This window comes from Diadema setosum, chromosome 11 (genome assembly GCF_964275005.1).
Source record: "Diadema setosum chromosome 11, eeDiaSeto1, whole genome shotgun sequence".
Lineage (NCBI taxonomy): Eukaryota > Metazoa > Echinodermata > Echinoidea > Diadematoida > Diadematidae > Diadema > Diadema setosum.
The window spans coordinates 31,580,193-31,595,427 of record NC_092695.1 but is presented as its reverse complement, the minus strand read 5'-3'; the positions used below and the strand labels follow the sequence as shown (position 1 = coordinate 31,595,427).

Below are 15,235 nucleotides of genomic sequence, written 5' to 3'. Positions count from 1 at the left end.
ACCATCACGCCCAGCCAAGCCAGAGAAATCATAAGCCGTATCATAAATATCGGAATCCTGAAACTCTTGGGAATGTGTTGAGACAAAGCGAGGTCCCAAGCTACCCTCCTCTGAACTTTCCGTGTCGGAGTCAAACATGTCGGAGGTACGCTTGCTTCTACTTACTGGCCGTGATAATTGACCCTTTTGCAGAAAGATTGGAGCTCTATTAGTATCCTCTTCCATAGATGATGCAAACTCGCTTAAAAGGAATAGCCGCAACTGCTCATCCTACGACAATCACATCCTACTATGCACCAAGCAGCCGACACTCGCAATACGCTTCGCTTGAGGTTGATGGTCACAAAATAAATGTACGTAATTTGGCATTGTGTCCCATCGGCGGCAACGCCCAATCAAAACATTTTGATGTATTGAACAGTCCTTTTTTTTTGGAAACCTCTTTTTTCCACATGCAGGCTCAATAGGAGGGGGAAGACAGCATGAAAGAAAATTGCATGCTCTGTTGAACTTGGTTGCACCCAAACAACCACCAACTATTGAACTCTGCATTTACAGGTAATGCACGCCTACCCACTGTCACGTTTAATACCACTCTGAATTCCTTTTTGAAAGCCACACACTTACTGGTACCAGAACCAAACATACTTGATAACATAATCATAATAATGACAATAAATTAGGAAATCATTCCATGCACATTGTTCCAGATCAGTCATGGGATACTTGACAAGATCCTTTGTTTCCCTGCAACATCTTTTGTTCAACATTTATGTAACATAGAAACATGCAAGTTGCAATGTACACGTGCATGTTCAGACAGTCTAGGAGAAGGTGCATTCCAATGTCATTTGTTAATCAAATTATTACTTTGGCAAGGGTTACAAGTTGAGGGAATGCCTACTTTGAAAAAGAAATAAAATTTTAAAGGGTGTGTACAGTTCTGGTCGAGGTGAGGATTTAGCTTGTAACGTTTTGCGAGATATTCAGAAACAACTCTATTAGATGTCAAAGAGCATGCAGTTCTAAGGGGTATCAAAAGTTTATTCGATGAAAATCGGTTTTGAAATGGCCGAGATATCCAAAAACAAGGTGAAACAAAGAGATAAAGTTGTGGCATGTCGCCTTTTATTATTAGCACTTTTTGGGATATCTCAGCCATTTGAAAACCAATTTTCATCAAATAAACGTTGAATCCTTCTTAAAATTACATGCTCTTTCATATTTCATAAGAGGCTTTTCATTATCTCACTTAGAAATGCTCAAAACATGAATCCCCACCTCAACCAGTACTGTACAGTCCCTTTAATAATTTCTTTATAATATTGTTCTAAGCATGTGACATCACACACAGTAGTAGTCTTCATATCCAGCCATGGTGGCATTTAAACTTCAAAACTCATAACTTTTGAATGGATTGTTCGGCTTTCCTCAAACTTTCACTGATGTGTTCTATTGAATATTGCAGTATTTACTTAATCCACATGCATATCAAGGTAAAATCCTTTATGGTTCCAGAGAAGATAATACGTACAAAGTCCTTAAAGGGGGGGGGGGGGTTGGGAATGGTAACCATTTGTACAAATTTCTATCACTCTAGTAATGATACCTGCTAAGTTTTGTAAAAAATTGACCAAAAGTTTTTAAAGGAGAAGAAAATGTACAATTTGGACCCAAATTTGAACCCTCCCCCCCCCCATGTACTTACTCATACCACTAACTTAGCACTATCACTTGAACTTGTTCCAGAGATGCATATCTTGAAAGATTCCTCAATTCGAGACCTATCTTCTGAGTACCAGTGGTAGTTTGATGTTTCTCAAGTTTTGCACATGTTTTTCACATGTGTGATTGTACATTTTATTTTGAGTATGTCACAAATTCTTGAGGATGTCGCATAGCATGTTGCTGGATTTTGAGTATGTTGTGCACAAGAATTTGAACATGTTAAAGCGACATAATCAACACCTCCTGGACCACCCTGAACAAACACAGCAATTCAATTTGATATCAGCCACCCAGTGCATTCACAAATCTCCACTGAGCTTGCAGGAAATCTTGACACAGGTAATATTCTCCAATGCGTAGATCCATCCATCCATCCATCCATCCATCCATCCATCCATCCATCCATCCATCCATCCATCCATCCATCCATTCATTCATTCATTCATTCATTCATTCATTCATTCATTCATTCATTCATTCATTCATTCATTCATTCATTCATTCATTCATTCATTCATTCATTCATTCATTCATTCATTCATTCATTCATTCATTCATTCATTCATTCATTCATTCCACCTCAGCACAGTACAAGCTTCAGCCAGACCTGCTCTTCACCATGTCCATGCACATAACAAAGACACAATTTAATTTTACAAAGTGAATGAAGAATTACTTCATGAATGCAAAGCATTACAATCATACATTGCAGAGTCAAGTTCATGGATGAAATATGCTTGAAAAAATACAAACCCCAAAATGCAAACCTTCAGATTTTCAGTTACAGCTGTAATTTACTAATGCAACATTTGATACCGAAATTTGAAGACACCAAAGTAATTCTCAGTTTCACACTATCAGAAAATCATATAAGATTACCACCCGAATAATTTCAGTCTCCCCCCCCCCCATAAAAAATAAATAAATAAATACAATGAAAATGCTGCAAAGAAGACATGCAATGTCGTTGAGTACAGATTTTGCCTACAAATCTTTAAACTGAAAGGAAAACAATTTTAAGCAAACCATCCCTGCATCTTCTGAAATAACAAGGTATCACATTGACACTTTCAAAAGATACACAGAGTCTGTTAGGGAGAAATTAATTGATGATCAGTTTTGGCAATGCCATAGGAATGTCAATTACTAAATTGTGAATACAAAATAAGTACCATGATTCCCTCATAGGCAGAAACCATCAATCAGTCTGTAAAAAGAGATAAAATTACAATTCTGTGATATGCTTTACCCTTACACGTACATCCATAATTATGCGCAGTGCACTCCTGTTATAACAAACAGGGTTATAACAAAATTCTTGTTACAACAAAGTAAAAATTCGGGTCCCATGATTATTATCTATACGCCCTGTATCATCTTCATATTCTTTATTGTTCTAAAATGATGAAATGTCAAGATATTTCGAAAGAAAACTGTTAGTCTCAAGGACTTTGTAATAATGCAAATTACCTGTAGCATGATGGAGTATTATTCAGTTTATGGCAGTAACATATGAAACATTGGAAGGGCATGTTTATGGTGTAACAGAAACATACACTACACGTAGGTGTTGGTAATAAGGGTATACATGTACAGGGCTGTGGCATAACTGGGAGGAGGCCTATTCACCAATTACTGTAAAAGTGAATATTTTTGCATGACTAATTTTTAGTCATATTTATGTGCTTTTATTTTTGTGATAGTTTCTAGTTGTGCAAAATGCACAAAAATTTCAACACCGCGAAAAGTTCCACTTTTACAGTAGCATGGGGGGGGGGGGGGGGAGGGGTTTGTAGCACGAGGAAGGAGTGAGTACAGTTGAACCTCTCGTATCCGGACAAGTCGGGACCGGGGCTCATCCGGATAAGGGATTTGGCCGGATACGGGAGACTCAATGCTTTATACATGTACATATGAATACACATGTACTGATGTAGCCCATTGTAGCACCACAATACGTCATGTAGTAATGTGTATACTGCAACCTTTTCATTGTTACACTCAGTAACAGACCCCAAAATAGAGGTGTATGTTAATGTTGGAAGTAATATGTAATTCATGTGTGTTTGTGTAGGAGTTCTCAAGGAGTTGGGAATCCCCCTTTCCTCCTGTAATTATTTAAAAAAAAAAGAAATCATGGCGAGATTGCGTCCGTATAATAGAGAGATCCGGATAAAGGGAGGCCAGATAAGAGAGGTTCAACTGTACATGTACATTGCACAAAATACCAGTTGTTGAAAAAAAGTCTATCTCAAATATAAAGCAGCATGCCCTTCTAGGCACTATCGTCTGCCAGTTTGGGCCTCTATCAAAATCTTTCGCAGCGTGCATATGTTTGAACGCACACCCGTATGGAGTCTCACCAGAGCTTTAGCCTTGACATTGCCATGTACAATATGCAGACTGTACAGATCCTCCAGGCTGAAATGGGAATACTGGGCTATTCACTTGATTAAAACAAACCGAACGTATATATACAAAGTCAAAAGCTGGTGTGTTTCGGATTGTCAGCTGAATGCACTGCAAACTTTGTTTACAATAATCTCACAGTACAGTGCCATGCACAATGCTTATAACATGTATCACACTATTACAGCGTACATCATATTGTGTATCACTACACAGAAGTTGTGCCAAAGGCAACAACAGGGAGAACATGGAATAAAGGAAGTTCATCTGTTAAGGCCTCTAGCATGTGACACTGACGTTATCTCCTGATATATTTCAAATGAAAGAAAAATCAAAAGAAGGAGCAAAACTTGTTCCAATCATTTAATATGTATTGTGACCCGTCACCATGATACCTTCGTAAGTAACTTTATGTGCCTAGAAACTTCAGTACTTATAGTAGCTTCATTTGCCAAGCTTTTTCATTAGCATTTCTGGGCTGCCAACTCTCATGCATTGAGCATGAGACTCACACATTTTGGTCCTTTCTCACTCTAAAACTTTATTTCATTTGCATGCATTTCTATTGATCTCACTCATTTTGACTCCTAAATTATAGCATTGGCCTATGGGAGTCTCGCTCTCAACTAGTTTCCAGTGTTGGCAGCCCTTGCATTTGGTAATCTACTCAAACATGATGTATAAGTATGTAGTTTTAATTTAATAGCAATCCCACTCAGGAGTAGAAATGTGCCTCAGTTCAACAGGAAGGCCATGATGATACCATAGGGATTAAGGTGATCAGATAATCTCTACCCATTGCTATTAGTTTCTAGATATCTGTGCCAATAGGGACAGATAGCACTCAAGCCTGAGTGCCAATTTGCAGTTAACAAAGCACGGTAAGGGTTAAGTCAGAAACCTTAGAGCCGAGAAAAATGAATAATAAAACAATCGAGACGAAAATACTAAACTGAGATTTTTTGCAATAAAAAGATTGATACATGTACAATGTATCTCACTCTCCACACCAACACTGTTTTGAAATTTGAAACATTTTGGTCTCCATAAAGCAATACAGTCAAACTTGTCTATAGAGGCCATCCAAGGAAGATGTCAGAGTGGCTGTTATATACAGGTGGTCATAATGGAGAGGTTGTCAGTCAGGTTGTGTGTATTTCCTATACTGTATTATTGTGTACACGTGTGTACATACAGTACACATGCATACATGTACACAGTGCCTTTTAAGTATGCATAACGTGCATTAAACAATGCCAGTACTGATCGAGCTGTTGCACAGTCGCATGCTTACAATGTATACAGCAAGCAAGCCCTTCATGAGTGCATTGCTGTGACCAAATGCAGCGGCGGCAATCACTGAACTGTTTGTTAGCCATGAATGATATCCACAGGGGCTTTATCATGGCTTTTCGGGGGGGGGGGGGGGGGATTTTCAGTGACTGCATATGACTAGTGGCTGCTTTATACAGGTGGCCCCTAGGGCAGGATTCATCTTTCATCTTTCCATGGATGTATGAACTCAGAGCATTGTTGCACCTATGTTTTGTCTGCCCAAGGAAAAACTAGAACAGTAGTGTGTTATTTTTCATCCTTCAATAAAATTCAGAACATTGTTGTACCTCTGTACCAATGTTTTGACTGTCCAAGGATATATAAACTAGATTTTGTTCTTGTTTCATCTTCCACTGGATGTACAAATTCAGGACATGCTATACTAATGTTCAATCTGATCATAAAGGAATCTTTGGACTCGCAATTTGTCACAAATACAATTATTTAATCTGTTCATAGATGGATGAACTATGAACATCGCTGTTTCAATGTGCCCTCTATCCAAAGACGAAAAAAGACTGAGCTTTACTTTATCAAAGTTTGGGCCATTTATGGCTTTATAAAATCTAACCTTCACTGTCCCAAAGTTTCATCTGTACATCTAGTATGGATATCTGAGCTCCTAACTTTGCTTGACTGATGTGTTTTAGGCACAGAAGCCAGACATTCTTAACAGCCTGTGGTTATTAAATAACAAACCAGGAAGTTTCTCAGGACTGAATTAAGATGTGATTGTGTGTACTTTCCGCGTATCTATGAATCGAGTCACTATGTGGACAAAAAAACAAACAAACACTGCAAGACATGGAAAGAGAGAGAGAGAAAGAGGGAGAGAATAAAGAGAAAACTTGGTTTATATTGGAACATTTATAAGCTGAAACCAGTATGAAAAGATGCACTGCAAGTTGTACAGGAGTATATGGGAAGTGCCATATATGCATTAGAATATTAGAGGATTGATCTTAAAAGCAGGGTTCGAAATTGGCGATGGTCCGCTGGCCATTGGCCACCCAAAATCACGTCGGACTAGCTAAAAATCATAAAATTCTGAAGTTACTGGTCCGTCTGGCTAGCCAAAATATTGCTTCAGTGTCAAAATTGATTCTAAGTAGTCCGCCTGGCTAGTTAAAAAAAAAAGGTTAAGTGCGACCCCTGAAAAGACATTATATGAGGAAGAAAAATGGGATATTGTGCTGAATAACATATATGACAAAGCACTTAGATTCAAAGCCACAATATCATTTTATCCGATGACTAATAATATACAATACTATGCTCTTCCATCATGAGGTATAGCATTCTGCTTCTTCTTGCAATTTCATTTCAGTTTGTTTCAAACCTTTCAAATCAAACTCAATGACTGTAGGCACACAAATATTTACATACACATAGAAAATCGATAAGATCCATTATCCCTGCCTTGGAAGGGACTTTACCTCACACATAGAAACTTGCCCTGAATATATGTATACAGGAACTTGTAGAGTTAAAAATCACAATTTTAAACATTTTACTGCCTCCGGGAGTTCTGAGAATCAAATACTGGTGAAATATCCTTTGGAAATAAAACCACTACCCTTTGTGACATGGCCTTCATGTATGCTGCTTCCAAATTGTGGAATAATCTCCCTCTGCTTGCAAGGCAAGCAGCAACAGTAGTTTTTAGACCACGTTGAAAACTCATCTTCTTCAAAATGCCACTCGGTAGTCTAGTGGATATGATGCCTGCCTAGTAATCAGGAGTTTGTGGGTTCTAATCCCACTAGAGAGAGTACATGTATGGCCCATGAATCTTATCATCACTACTACTCAAAACTCTAGTACAATCATTGTTAATTGACATTGATGAAGCGTAATTTTTCAATCAGGCAAAGTAACTACAGGTGATTATCAATTTGACACTTTATACACTATAAAAAGATACAAATATACCATCATTGTTGCAACAATGTATATTTTTGTGATAATCTTATATGCATATTTACCTTCACCAAAGCTGCACACTGGCACTGGTCCGATGGTCCCTGACCAGTAAAAATCACTGTCGGACCAGTAACTTTTTCAGGAATGCACCAGTAAAATATAGAAAAACTGGGTACCTACCGGTCAGACAGACAGGTCGGACCAGTAGAAAAAACAGGTTAGTGTGCAGCCCTGCCTTCACCCAAACCTTTTAACTTACTTTTAAGAAACACGATGAAAGGATTTGAGATGTTTTGATTCAGGACATTTTTGGTTGTGTATCATTATAATCACAACAAAAAAATGAAAGCCCAAGCATAGACAAACTGACCTTGAACTTTCTCTCATTTGTTTGCTTGTCATATGTGTTTTATTACACATATTGTAAAAGTTGAGTTTCATACCAGGAACATGTACGTGCATTTCGTGCAACACGAAACTAGTGCGAAAATGAAAGCATGCACATTTTTTTTTTTAATGGTTACATGTAATACTATTTCATATCTTTGATCTCAAAGTAGGTAAACATTGTATGCAGTGGCATAGCTGTTTCTTGAAGCTTGAGAGTCCTGTAGCATGACTGACTTTGCAATTTCAATGCAGAAGAGTTACCTCTTAATACTATAGTGTGTGCTGCCAAAGCCACTAAGCACCATATGACAGCTACATGTACAACGTTGTACAAGCCGTTTGAAGTGTTCGCTCAATGGTTGTGACCATCCGCTACATCAAAATCATGTAAAATTCATCTCAACTCGTTGAGCACAAAAAGTTCAGCTTTCACAGATATAAAGTTATTTGATGACACTCTATTTTTTTTTTTTTTTTTTTTTTATTTAGAGCATAGCTCTACTTAAACTGCCTGGAAGGGTTGAAGCTCCACTATTATCATACCATAGGCTGAGGTCACATGTCCTTAAAGGGATGGTACAGTATTGGTGGAGATGAGAATTGGACTTTTAACTTTTTGGGAGATACCAAGAAAACACTTATGATATAGTACAGAGCATACCATTTTAAGAGGAATTCAAAGTTTATTTGATGAAAATCGGGTTTGGAGTGACTGAAACATCCACAAACAAAGTAAAACAAAGCGATCGTAATAAAGTGTGGGTCCCACACTTTATTAGAATCGCCCTTTTTTGGATATCTAAGCAATTTAAAAACCAATTTTCATCAAATAAATGTTGAATTCCTCATAGAATTACATGCTCTTTCATATTTCATAAGAGGTTTCTCATTATCTCACCAAAAATGTTAGAAACCTGAAATTATGTCTCAACCAAAACTATACGATCCCTTTAACCCGTTGAGGACGAGTCCCGAGTACACTAGGGCAGGTGTCTATGGGAAATGCGTGTTGTAGCAAATTCAGTCCGTCCTCAACAGGTTAAAACTGCCCTACTCATCTAACCCCTCTTCCCCCTCCCCCTCCCCCCCCCCCCCAAGGCTATGGTCATGGCTAGCTCAATTGAGACTTTTGTTTGACCACCAGCAAGGCAGACCTGACACCCCACAACCCAAAGTCTTTGTGGCATTATGATCATTCTATTTTGAGTCTGTCTGCCATACCTGTCTCATAGCCATGATATCCGATACCCCACTTAAAAGGTAAAGTACTCCTCCCCCTCCCCCTCACCATATAACATCCCAATACTCTCTTCAATCCCTGCCTTTCTCCACGTACAATACCTGACCATAGTTCTATTTTCCCAGTGATGTCATATCGTGACTCATAGCACTTGCTGTTTGGAGTGACAAGAAGTAGATTCCATTCATAAATAACCACGGGGCCTCTCCAGTTGAAGTCCACTTATTTGCACCTTGATCAAACTGAAAGTCCTCTCACATTCATCATTACATCAACGGATACATCTATAGTCATAAGTCAGTACAAAGTACAGGTAGCAAATCAATGCCCGACATCCTGGACTACTTATGATACATATCAAAGGGTGCATTTATCAACTCATTTCTGGCACAGAATTAAAAAGTACATGTACTGTTTACCACTGGGGGCAGTGATTTAAAAAAATGTTCAATATACAGTGTATATCACATTTGATGAATATGTGTCTAGGTCAGTTGTATCACAAAACATCCTACCAGGTAAAAATTTTGCAATAAAGCCTTAAACACAAGAGATATCACTATTTTTCTCACTAAACCATAACTGTAGACAGTTTAGTCTAGAAACTATCTTATCATAACTATTGTTTACATTTTGCATATATCTAACAATACTTATTTGCATATATGCCTATACTGACTCAAATTTTTACATTGGTTGTTTCTATCCCTAACTCACATTTTAGAACTATTTTAAAGCACTAAATCTGGGTTTCTGTTTCATCTGCAAATGGTAACAACTTTCAGGGAGTTTTAGGCAGTTGATATACAAAAGCTGTTTTGATTATGGGGTTTAATAGAAACATCTTTCTGAAATAACGAAAAAAGTGCAACTGCAATATATGCATTTGAGCCAGAAATATGTTTCTGTACGTAGAGTTGATAACCACAAAGTTGTTTTGAAACACGTTTATAGCTCGGACCTGCCCACCACACCAACCACTGCCAACTACACACGCGACACTCCTTGGATTAAACTGTGCGATGGAGCTGCGCAGTGACAAGGCCTCTAAACCCATTCACGACACAAAATGTTGATAAATGCAACAACTCAAGAAGCGCGATCTGAAAGGCATTTGCAAGTACACATTTTAATAGTGGATATCGAAACGTGTTTCAAACATGGGAATGTTGATAAATGCAGCCAAGAATACCTGACCAGCCACATACTGGACAGAAACTACAGCATGTCTCTCAGTTTGGATGGACCTAGATAAGAAGCATGCTATAGTTACATACAGATGGTGACCATTATCCACAAGGATACCCTAGTGGTAAGCTCATACAGGTAAAGTACCTTGTACACGCACTGGCACTCGAAGGCAAGCTAACTTGAAGTTAACTCAGATAGGAGCCACAAAATAACTCAGGATTAGCACTCTATCCATGAGGTCAGCTCATCTGGACACGACAATCAACAAACTCGGAGAGATAAGCGTGAGTTCTCCATGAACTCAGCCTCGTCCCCTCCCCCATTATCCTCTGCTTCTGGGTCAACATAAATTACTATACGGGCATGTGTGAATGGAGTCCAAACATATTACACCCTCGTTTTAATATGGGGTCATTGCAAAACTTCCGGTTCAGCAGTTTTATCATCGAGCGGGATTCGCTCGTAATTATGTAGTATAATAGGACAACAATATAAAGAAAATGTAAAGAAAATTATACAAAAATTCACTCTTCTAGCATAATAAAAGAGCTCTTGACTAACCGCTTTCAGAAAGCAGGGGGAATAATTCCTACCCTTGATGGATTGTGTAATTTTCATGAAAAATGAATTTTTGTTGAATTCCCTCTACATTTTCTTTATATCACTGTCCACACATACGTCATAACCTCTAGTAGCCTCCTCTTCCAGTGGTTCCAACACTAAAACTTTAAAAATTCATAACTTTAGCATCAATTGTCTGATTTTCCTATAACTTTCACTGATGTGTTCTCCTAATGTTGCTGCTTTCACTCAATTTACATAATGTACATTGCTCTTTGGGTTTTGGTTCCCTTTAAGGGGCCAGAGCTTATCCTCCAAGATAGCTTATCTTCGAGGTTAAGGATCACCGTCTGAACATAAGGAGAAAAAAAAAAAGGTTGTATTGGCGTAACATGAGATTTTCAAATAGGGTCGGTCGGGCGGATTTTTTTTTTTTTTTTTCTTTGCTACCTGCATTTTCCGTGTAAAACTCGTGCTCAGTAAACAGTTACAACTGCTGCACCGTATGTACTGTGTTCATCTATTCTACAAATCATTTATGAGGACGATATTACTCAAATTATACCCCTTCACAGAATTTAAAGATGTTGAAATCCCTATTCTGAATGTTTTCACTTCATATTTTACTATTTTGACTTTAGATAAGATAGATGCAAATTGACCCATATGTACGATCTTTTCATCGCACATGGCGATCTATATTACAGTCCCACATATACAGATTCGTGTAAGTTCTCCACACAAGAAACCTATGGCAAAACTGTGCACAATACATTGCAGTCTAAATGCTAAGTATACACTGTATAAATCTTGATAGAGTACGCGTCCGTGTTGGAAACAGATGACGTACTGATCAAGCGAGGCTATGCGAGGCGCTAGCGAGATCTCTCCTTTGTATATCCCATATCCCCAGAGCCGTTTCCACTTCCGGGTTTTTTGCGATCACGATCGCAGTCAACAAGATACTTGATATCGATAGCAAAAAAAAAAATAATAAAAAAACATAGGGTCGGCGGAATTTTTAGGGTCGGGCGGGTTACGCCAATGCAACAATTTTTTTTGGGGGGGGCCTAACTAATGTCAGTTACACTTGATTACATCATAGAGGATATTTTTCATTACAACAGAATCCTCACAACATATCAATGCCACCATGTAACCACACTGCTAACATTAATTTGATACAGATGAACATCCTCACTTTTAACCACTACTACTATTTTGATATACTTAGTCTTCATGTTGCTAGGAACAAGCTAACTATAAAAAATCAGACAAATATAGTTTCGAAATAAATCAGCAAAATGAAGAATTAAAGTGTAGGGCCTACCAATACCCCGAGTATCATGTTTCCTATACTTGCAGAATATATATACTTAAGACAAGCCCTCTGCAAAATATTAAAAAATTTTGTAACCTGATTTTCATTCCACATCCCAATACACCCATTTACTAATGATATGCATAATGATGTCAGCCTAGTGACTGTAACTATGTCGGGCAAGCGAAATAAGCGCGGACGCGCAAGCCACATAGTTTTTGCATTCATGCGTGTATTGTCTACGATCGGTACTCGCTGCGGATAATTGACAACTTTTGTTCGCTATAACCTTGCTTTGTGATGGCGTCAGCTTCAAGTTCTAGCCAAAGTTCGAGCAAGCCATGGAAGGATTGGACAATTAAGGAATTAACTGAGTATTTGAGGGATAGAGGTGTGAGCACAAGCGGCTACAACAAGGAGAAACTCATCAAACTTGCAACTGCCGTAGCCGATTTGTTTTTGCCCATCGATCCCGACCTCTCCCGGGTGGACACCGGCCGGTCACTGCAGGAGAAGCTCGCTCGGGTAGGCTGTTTGTTCTCCGATCCTACCAAGCTCGCTGGGTTTACATCCAACTTCGAGAGTATTCCAGATTTTGGACTCTTTGACGTGTTAAACTACCTGATCATCAATCTGACTATGACTGGAAAAAGCTAAAGGGATACAAGTCATTTGAGGACTACCGTCTTTTCGCGGATGGGAATGTTTCAAGCCTGACGTTCAATGAGGTTTCGGACACGAGCCCTGTTTGTGTTTTCCTTGGTGAGGTTAGGCCGACGCAAAAGGACCAGACATACCTCAACAAACCAAAGTACCAGACCTGGGTCGTGATGAATAAGTCAACGGGGGAAATAAATGTTGCCTACTGCGAATGTCAGGGAGGGTAGGCCTATCATTGTTTTTGTTTTTAGGTCTATCCTACATCTAGATCTACTCTAGATCTAGTCTATCTAGCTAAGGCTAGGCCCGTAACTGTAGTGTTATTGTTAATAGAAAAATGGGTCAAAATCGTCATTCTATTTCATGAAGTCTAATCAGTCTGAGTCTAACTTTAAAAAATCCTTTGAAACATATCGATTGTGAGAGATTCGTTGTCTTCACCCCCCCCCCCCCTCCCAAAAAAAAAAAGTTCTGAGAGGTTTAGATTTTACAATTAATCATTATGCTTAAAATCATTGAAGTATGAAGTGAGGCGGTTACACTGTTGCATGTTCCGTAGCAGCAGTGTTTTCCACCCATTTTCAGAAACTACTGAAGACAAAGTCGAAACCAAAATTCAACAAAATCGAAACTATAGTCCAAATTGCATTTGAACACAGCAGAATTATCCCTCATCTAAGGTTGGGAATTGATTTAGAGCCACACGAAATGCCAGGAGGTAAAGTCGAAGTTGATGCATCTCACACATGTAAACAACATACACGTAAGTCTACATGTGGAGACGTGTCGGGGACGGCTGCAGCAGCCGACGTTGCAGGCTCGTATCCTTTGTTTGCCCGAGGTTGCGGCCGTGTGCAAAATTAAAGATCTGTGCATATATTAGTAAACCGGTCTATTGGGGTTTAAATGTAAATTTTAAAGAGGTAAACAAAAACAAAAAAGCCTTAAAATAGACTAGTCGATCATCCAATTCTTTCAATCAAATGATCACACTATTGATACAGCGTACTTCTTTTTTCCAAATACGTCTTGAATGATAATATAGATGTACAATGTAGTTAACACGCATACATCAGTTACAGTGCCTACGGACCAGAACTTTAATGCATGGAGCACAAGTGCTAAAATAGAGATATTATATGATCTGATTTATCGAACAGGATGTATACTTTCAGGGGCTCTCACAGGTGAATTATGGCTATAGTTGTACAAAAAATTGATTTCCAGGGTGTCGGTACACTAACAGTGAAGATGAGGTTAGGCCTGTGGAAGGAAGGTTACACAGTTGAATACAATAGGTCAAACATGCTTACAAAAACAACTACAATTCAAGATATATTCTCAGACTCTTAAATTCAGCTACACTCAGGTTATTCTAATCTTGAGTTCTCTGTTTTTCAGCAAAATCTCCTTGAAATTTTAAACAGTTTTCTTGGTTTGAATGTCCTCACTTTAACTACACATAGTACAATACTATAGTGGTAGGTCCTCAATGAGTACTGTCATGATAAACAAGCACACAAACAATCCCATCTTTGGTGCAAAACTTTCATAGAATTGGCAAAATTCTACAGAGGGCTTTCTGTATGGGTTTCTTGCATTAAAAGTCAAGAAATGTGAATACATACCTCCCCTGTGCCTTCATAATACAGTAGATGTGTCGATGTGAGAGCAAACCACCTGGTTTTAAAGTTCGTCTTGGTCATAGCCCTTTTATTCTGTGACCTCTTGGGCATGAAGGCCACGCGAAGCTCGCCATCATTGCTTGGGCCATACGACATTGCGCACATCTGAATTGAAGATCACTGGAACTTACGAGAGAGAGAAGTCAATTTATAGGCCGACTCAGTTGTCCAGTGGTTAGTCCTACGTTGACAGTGCTATTGTCTGCTACCTCGCTCTGCTGACAACTACATTGCCAGGTTCATAGTCCTTTGCACTATTTTCACAGACGCCATCTTGTTGTTAAACTCCACAAATCACATGCTATCTTCCCCTGCCGTGGCTGGGAGAGCTGTGGCACAATTCTGAAGTTATTTCGATATCTGGTTCACTAGATGACCTGGTCCACACTTAGCCCACTTTGCTTCCATGCATGGCTGTGGCAGGCACAATACAAATGTTCAGCAAATGGGTCCCAATGTGTAATGGCTGATAGGTTTGGCACGAAAGTAAACAAAGAGCTCCATACAAATGGCAAAACGTGGGTGAATGCTGCTGCAAAACAAAAGATACAGACAACAAAGGAAAGGATTGTCATTCACTGTCATTAAGCAAACAAAACTGTCAGAAGTGCACATGATTCAAAACTCATTCAAATGCATAGCGTGCATTTTAGGTTAGGTTTTCACATTACTATTTAATACCAGGTAATTCAAAAGTAAAGCATAAGAGTTCACATATTATTCAAGTAATCTGCTGTTACATACAAAGTTGTAGTTTAAAATTTCTTTGCACGGGACGTTGAACTCAATTAT

General features: G+C 38.7%; 1 protein-coding gene across 1 annotated transcript in view; it reads right to left on the bottom strand.

The window, feature by feature from the left end:
• LOC140234661 (tyrosine-protein kinase TXK-like) overlaps nt 1–14,949 on the bottom strand; it is a 76,363-nt gene extending 61,414 nt beyond the window's left edge. The window contains exon 1 of the mRNA XM_072314693.1: nt 14,387–14,949. Within this exon, the coding sequence (XP_072170794.1) occupies nt 14,387–14,548 (162 nt within the window). The 5' untranslated portion in view covers nt 14,549–14,949. The remainder of the gene's footprint in view (nt 1–14,386) is intronic.
• Between the last annotated feature and the right edge of the window lie 286 nt (nt 14,950–15,235).